General features: G+C 29.8%; 1 protein-coding gene across 2 annotated transcripts; it reads right to left on the minus strand.

The window, feature by feature from the left end:
- Positions 1 to 1,552: 1,552 nt before the first annotated feature.
- LOC111883738 (uncharacterized) lies at positions 1,553 to 4,983 on the minus strand. Of its 2 annotated transcripts, none has more exons than XM_023880063.3 (9): positions 4,752 to 4,983; positions 4,310 to 4,413; positions 3,999 to 4,137; positions 3,800 to 3,871; positions 2,814 to 2,870; positions 2,696 to 2,742; positions 2,431 to 2,526; positions 2,108 to 2,165; positions 1,553 to 1,814 (listed from the first exon to the last, which is right to left on the minus strand). In XM_023880063.3, the coding sequence occupies exons 2-9, from the start codon at positions 4,397 to 4,399 to the stop codon at positions 1,798 to 1,800; spliced, it is 576 nt and encodes a 191-aa protein (XP_023735831.1). In that variant the 5' UTR covers positions 4,400 to 4,413; positions 4,752 to 4,983; the 3' UTR covers positions 1,553 to 1,797. The 2 variants fall into 2 exon arrangements, with proteins under 2 accessions (XP_023735831.1, XP_023735830.1); XM_023880062.3 differs by having other exon boundaries at positions 4,310 to 4,401; positions 4,752 to 4,982.
- Positions 4,984 to 8,250: the final 3,267 nt, after the last annotated feature.

Below are 8,250 nucleotides of genomic sequence, written 5' to 3' on the forward strand. Positions count from 1 at the left end.
GTTATAAAACATTTCATATAAACTGAAAGAGACACATTGATCTAGCATTCATCTATCATGAATGCCTAGTCATTGACCGCAAAACCTTGGTTCTCTCTCATGCTCGCTGTCTCCTCCTTTGGTTTTTCTTTCTACTAAAATCGAATGAGCCAAAAATGTCTTACGTTTAATTCTAGCCCAGGTATAAGAAATCTCTATCTGTTCGTCATTTTGTTTAACAAATTTTTTATGTCATTTTGTTGATCCGCACTCGTTGCTTTGCGCGGGTAAACGGCTAGTGTGTGTGTGTGTATATATATATATATATATATATATATATATATATATATATATATATATATATATATATATATATATATATATATATATATATAAGCAAAATTTGTTCATACGACGATAACTCGATAAATATTATAAAGACAAAAAATAATAATAATACAGTTAGTTAAATGAATTGCAAGACTCTCATAGCATTATTCAGTTATTTAGAATATTTTTGTTAGTGTGTTACATTCGATAACCAACTATAACAATTAGAATATAAAATGAGACGACGTTAGATGTAGAAATTATGAATAGTAAAATACTTAATTGTTAAATTTCAGTTAACAATAAAGAAGTAGAGCGAGAGTGCAATATAAACGAGAGATGAAATCCAGTGTAATCAGAAAACCAATAAACAAAAAATATCGTTTGAGCTTTACCGTTGCTGCAAATTTGGAAGTTTGAAATTAAAACAAAACGTAAGTTCTTGTTTACTGTAAATTTTAAACCCATTTTTTCAAAATGGGAGTTATTGCAGATAGCGTTAGCTATTGAAATTGAAAAATACATAGGTCTTTGTCTTTTTTATTATTGGATTGTCGATTGCTAGATTATGAATTTAATCATATGTAAAATTGGACCCCTCTACGACATGGGTCATGCGTGATCGCTTACCCTCAAAAACATCCATACATTTCAATTAATTGATTGTCATGAAATCATCGTAAAACATCCGGTTCTATTGTTACAAAAACCAAGAAGAATAGTAAAAGTTGAACCTCCACCAACGCAATTCAAATAACTTACAGATATGAGAATATGAGATTAGAGATATTGATCAGATATCAAACTATATAAATCGACCCATAAATATTTTTTAGTGTTCTACTTGTAAAACGGTAAACATTTCTGGTTTAAACTTTAAAGCAACACATCACCTATCTTACTCGTGAATGACCACCCCTTCATTTTTATATAAAATAATAATGATATATTAAATAAAATTACAAAAAAGATATTAACGACAGTAAAATTTTATGGATAAATTATTAGTCAAGTTTCAACCCATTGCCATTTTAACAAATACTTTTTGATTTATCTTACAATGCAATAAGATTTCCACCTCTATGTCGATAAGTTTAACCCCGCAGATCATTTTTTTATAACGAAGTTGAATTACAATAACACCCTCGTTTACCTCTTTCATCTTTTTCATATTCTCGAATCAGACAAACAAAGATAAAATATAAATTATAAAATTAAAAACACAAAGAAAAAACATCACATGTAAATTTCAATTTTAATCTTCACTAGGCTTCTAGAATTCAAATTATTCACATTTTCACTTCCCACTTGTTCCATACCACAGCAACTCTATTTTACTGGTCAAAAGGTTTATAAGCATAAGCATTGCATAGGAGTCAAGTAGACCATGACATTTCACAGTTTACCTTACTAGATTAAGTCATATCCCCACTAAGTCATTAAGTCAAAAAAAAAGTAGTTACAAAATTAATGGGTAAGCAGCATTTCCTAGTAGCAACCCTCATCTGCAACAAAAAAAATTACAAAATCAGCACAAATATACCAAAATTTGTGAATATGAAGTGGGAGTCGTTAAAAGGGTTTGGACTTCACGAGACAAACTTTCTAGGGCTATTTTTTATAATGAGGGCATTTGTGTCTTTTCACAAACAAGATGCCAAAAGCGGATCTTGTCCCACCTTTTTGGATGGAATAAAAAAAGTACAATTTGTCTTATTGACATCAGTCTCAGTCTTGTGACTTTATGTAAAAAATGAGGCCATAGTGCATATAGAGTAGTTTGAATGATTTAGCATACCATCAGCATGATCATCATTCATGTTGAAATCATCTTCATCATCATCATAATCCCGGCCCTATGAATCCCATGAATTTAAAATAAATAATCACAAAATCTTTATTTTTAAGGAGTTTCATTTAAAATATGGATTGTGCTCCTTGTGGACACTAGGCTGTTACGTCAATTGTCAATTGTCAGCCACCTAGTGGGGCCCACTGTGTATCTGATTCACATCTGACATGATGGTTCTTGGGTCAGAACAGTTTGTTCCCCCTTTTTGAATAGGACAAAAAGTAGCATCTTTTGTCCAATAAAAAAAAAAAAGTAAAATTTATATATACAAGTGCATAATCATCTTGGCTGTCATCTTCTTCTTCTTCCATATTTTCAATGTCTTCATCCTCTTCTTCATCGTCTTTCTTTTCCTCATCTTCATTCTAAACAACAAAAAATACCAATCTACTTTCATTTATTCCAGCATTATATTGTAGCATCATAACTTCATTTCTTTTTATTTTGATGATATTGGTATAATTTATTAGATTTTTAAAGTAGAATGTTGTTGTAATAAACAAATATTGAATGTGATAAAAGAAAAGTAAGTACCTGAGGCCTCAGGTCAAGCTTCTCAAATAAATCCAATCTCTGTAGGTCTGCCAAAAAGAATATTATAATTATATTTAACAAATAAAAGATATTTTAAGAAGTGAAATGAATTAAAAACCTGACTGTAGATCCCATTGGGTCTTTTTCTTCTTCATAGGTCTCACATTCTTTCCAACTGTTTGAAAAAAAAAATCAATAAAGTATGTTGGTTGTGTTAAATAGATTAAGGTATAGAATGTGAAACAATATATTTTTATGCTTAAATAATTATATATATTTAAGGAATCATAGAAAAAATTACAAAATCTCATGTCTGTTTGATTGAATGAAAATATGAAATAGATATGAATATATGATAATGGTAATGGAATGAATTCTCATATGAATGTCTTATAATATATATAAAATGCTTATTTCAACTCTACTCTATATATTATTTAATTAATGAACTCTTGATTTAAACAAAAAAAAAATGAACATAATAAAAAAAACTCATATAAGAATATAATAAAAATATAATTTTCGGGTAATAGGGTTAATAATCTCATAAAAGAGTAAAAGACCTTATATTTTGTGTTTTTTCAGGTTAAACCTTAACTTTATTTTTTTTCATGAAAAAGACCTTGTATTTTTTTCATTTTTTCCAATCTGGCCCTTTTAGTCATTTTTCTCCAAACAGAGTTGTAAAATGTGAGGGTTTTCTCAGGAAAAACTAAAAAAGTTGAGGAGTTATTTGGAAACATTTAGAAGGTTGAGGATTTTTTCGGAAAAAAAAAAAGTTGAGGGTTTTTTGGTAAAAAATATAAGGTCTTTTCATGAGCAAAAGAAGATAAGGTTTAATCCGGAAAAAAAAAAAAAACAAAGTATAAGGTCTTTTATGAGAAATTGTAATTTAATTAAACTCATAATCTTTTCTTAAAAAGGATGTATCTCATAAAAAATTACATAGATAAAAATGGGGTTATTATATCGTCTTCATTTAAAGAAAACACCCATAGGATAAGGAATGAAAATTAACATAACAGAAGAAAGGAATCACATTCCTTCAAGAATGGCTGATTCCATTCCATGAATGGAATCAACCATTCCATTCTTTTTACTTACCTAGTTCTGCTGGAACATAGTCTGTAGTCAGCATCATATAGTCTGAAAGTGGAGGCCTTCTATTAATACTTTCTGCCACCACAATTTCCACATAAAAAAAAATCAAAAACATTATCATATCATATCATATAAAAGATAACAGAAGAAGTTTAGAAACTTAATGGACATATGCAATTTAAAGATCGAATGGAATGCTTACTTTTACCACTTTCACTCAGATCCTCCAAATAATAAGGAGATGAATTCCAAAACTTTTTCAGATTATCAGCTGATGATACTAAAGTCCAGTAATCGTCTTTTTTTTGCTTAAGATTGACATCAGGGAGGTCTGTGATTTCCTGCAAGAAAGAAATTGTTTGCATTACAACTATGGCACACCAAAGAATAGAAGATCATAAGATCTCTTTCTATAAGTTCTTCAAGGTTTATACCAATATGTCAAAAAGAGAACTAAACTAGAAATATAATCAAATATTAGTATAAAAAAGAAGAAACAAAACTTTAACTTACAGGAAATACTTCGTACTTCTCTTCTTTTGCAAAACGAACAAAACCACCACCAAAACCACCTCGCCCACGTCCCCTTCCTCTCCACGACATCTCTACAATATGTTCTTAATCATGTAATTGGCAAGAATAATTAGAAACATTTACATGACAACTGATCGAATGTCAAAACAGACAGGAAACTCATAGTCTCAGGACTGTCATTAGAAGTTACAAACTACAAGGTCACAAACAAATAAGAAATCAGTGAACTACATGATCAATTTGATCATATATATCAAATAAAGAGTGAATTCATACAAATCCAGTCATCTACATGATCAATTTTACGAAGTAAAGAGTGAACACATACAAAATCAGTCAAATATATGATCAGTTTGATCAATTTTATCAAATAAAGAATGTAGCAGTGAACTCATACAAAATCGGAAACTTAAAAGAAAACCTGAGACTAAATGGCCGAGTCGAGATGGAGATGGAAATGGAGCAGTGGGATTCGCCCTTTCGCCGGAGATAGATTCGTGGAGGCCGGAGATGTCGCCGGAGGTGAGTCGTCAAGGGTGGAGGGTCGGTGATCAAAGAAGTCGGGAAGACGTGAGGCTATTTTGAGCACCGTAAACCACTAAACCCTAACGAAAAGTGTCTTGGCCTAACGCATCACGTGTTTAAAAAGCCTCTCCTAATAGATCTATTCATAGCGATTATTAAAAAAGAAATAAATGAACATATTCTCCTAATAAATCTATTTATAGCAATTAAAAAAGAAATAAATAAAGATATATGGACAATACGTCAGGGTTTATGACTTATTAAGGTAATTAACTTTTCGATTTGTTTATATCTGGGTAACTATTTTTTTTACATATCTGGATAACGAACTTTTTAGAAGTGTTCACATATGACTAGGGTTGTTCACTATTTGGATAAAACCGAATTGTCTAATTGGACAATTTGGATCAGGCTATTTGGTTCAGTTATTCAGATTTTTGGATTGGTTTTCAGTAAAACCGAATTATTATTTTGAATTTCGGATTGATTTTGGTTTATAAACTAAGGATCGAATAGTCCAAAAAAACCAAATAACAACTTATTCTCTATTTTTCAAATGTATCTTTAACTATTTATAAATTTACTAAATTATTATTTTTAGTTATTAGAAATTTTCATTGAATATACTACTTTAAAATTACTTCTTATTAAAAGTTTTTTTTGTCAATGACATATTAACTATAATATATTTTCTTAGTATTTGCTCATAAATTATAATTTATAAGAAAAAATAGTTTCCTTATAGATATTGTTAATATTCAAGTTATATATTTTTCAAAATGTTTTGCCTCTTGAAAACCGAATTGTAAAAACCGATCCAACCGAATTGTAATTTGGTTGGATCAGATCGGATTTAAATTTAGTTTGAACTATTCAAATCAATGTTTTGAAAACCAAAATCTATTCGGATTCACTTGATCGGATCAGATCAAACCAATTCATCCAAACGAACACCGCTACATATGACCATTATGATCGATTGTAACAGGTTACATCCGGTCATAATAGTCATACGTGAACACTTTCGAAAAGTTTGTTATCTAGATATGTACAAAAAAAATGGTTACCTAGATGTGAACAAACCAAAAAATTAATTATCATGATAAGTCAATTTCTTTTCTTTTTTATTTTACCTTCTAATTTTGATTTGGTATAAAATTTAACCTAAATGGTAAATATTTGAAAACCATACCATTTTGGTAAATATCTTTTTAAAATACACTACTTTGGTAAAATAAAATAAAATAATTAGAAAAATAATAATAATAATAATAATAATAATAATAATAATAATAATAAAACTCTAGATTTGACTTGGAAAAAAAACACATTGTTGTTTTATATAATTTTATTGTTTAATATATTAAATATAAAAAAAATCAAATTTACTAGAGATTAAAATATCATAAATAAAGAGTGCAGACCAATAATGTTAAGAAGAACATCAAAGTCGACGACGACAGATAAATCGATTGATTTTAGTTCTCTTAAAGTATGGGGAATCAAATCCAGAATGTTGTCGGTTCTCTTATGATGTAATTTGATTCCTCTAACTTGAAAATAATCGACAAATTGTTGCCACAAAAGGGGATAAAGATGGCACCATTTGATGAGTTAAAGTTTAGAATGTTGTTAATAGAATGTTATGGTGTTGGTTCGTTGGAGTTGAAAGACCGAAAAAAAAAGGATGGTAAAGACGTCGATGTCAGTAAAGATGGAAATGAAATAAAAGTTGGAGAGGATGAGAGATGGGATGGTGACTGGTGGGACTCAGCCTTTTTAGGTAAGACAGGACCAAGCGCACAACAAAAATAAACAGGATGAACCATCCGAGTTAAAAAAGTAAGTTAGGGACCAAACATGTAAATTACCCCAAACTACATAGACCATTCGTGTAATTTACTCTTACCTTTTGGAAGTGTTCACATATAACCATTATGACCGGATGTAACTTGCTATTGTCGATCAGAATGGTCATATGTGAACACTTCAAAAAAGTTCGTTACCTAGATCTAGATATGTACAAAAAAAAATAGTTACCCAAATGTGAACAAACCAAAAAGTTAATTACATTGATAAGTCATATTCCCCAATATGTTATCTTGCTTAGGTGGTGTTTGTTTTTTTGTAAAAGTTCTTCTTGACCTCTTACGTCTACGCCACACAGACAGCGCATAGACATTTGGTCTCGCAGACTGTTTATTTTTTAGAAGACCGCAGACCTAAAAAGGTATGTGCATCCTTTTCTTAGCGCAAATATGGACCTATGTCTTCTAACATCTTCTACCATTATCTTACCTCTTCCACAAAATATATATATATATATATATATATATATATATATATATATATATATATATATATATATATATATATATATATATAACTTTTAAAAAAGGTTTTTTTGGTAATTATGACTGTTGTTTTTCATTTTTTATACTTTTGTCCTCCTCTTTTCTTTTGATGCAATTATTTGTTTCTTTATTTATTGTCTTTTTATATCATAATTATGTATTAACCCAAATGTTTATGTATATGATTATGTACATGTTTTTTTATTCAGATAATATATTTATCCAAATAATTTTGATATAGTTTTGTATATATTTTTATTTTTGTGTACATTTGCATTTAGTAGGTAAATCTAGTAACTTTTTTTATGTTGTTTAGGATAGAAACAATATCATCACTAACTAGTTCATATATATAATATCAAAAATCTTAATGAAATTCTATTTTTCAGTTAACATAATTTATGCCACGTTAATAACTAAGTTCATTAAAATTTTTGATTATTGAATCCCAACCAAACTTTAGCCATTCGAATGTCAATCACATCGTCGGAATTTGTATTAGTTTCAGTTTATTATTTTCGGTTTGTTGTGTTTTTATCAGGTTTTTTTATCGGTTCGGTTTTTGCTAACCCCCAATTATATTTGTGAATTAGTTGTATGCTTTATTTAGTTGCTTAAGTTATAGTTGATGAAAAATTTAATGTCTGCAGACATTAAAAAACAAATCGTCTTCTTGCAAACTGCAAACATTCGGTCCACCTCTTCTACTGCAAATGTGGCCCACAGACTGCAGACATTTTGTCTCTGAAAGCCGAGATTTATGTTCAAGAGGTGGTGGCTCGGCATGCGGTGCCCACGTCTATTGTGTCGAACCATGATGTACGCTTTACTCATAAGTTCTGGAAGAGATTTCATAAGGAGTTGGGTATTTGACTACACTTCAGTACCGCATACCATCTGTAAACGGACAGGCAGAGCGAGCGGACTATTCAGACGCTCGAGGATATGTTGTGTGCATGTGTCATTGATTTTGGTGGGAGTTGGGACTCTTATCTTCCGTTAGCTGAGTTTTCTTATAACAACAACCAGCATGCCAGTATC

This window comes from Lactuca sativa, chromosome 7, assembly GCF_002870075.4.
Source record: "Lactuca sativa cultivar Salinas chromosome 7, Lsat_Salinas_v11, whole genome shotgun sequence".
NCBI classification, from domain to species: domain Eukaryota; kingdom Viridiplantae; phylum Streptophyta; class Magnoliopsida; order Asterales; family Asteraceae; genus Lactuca; species Lactuca sativa.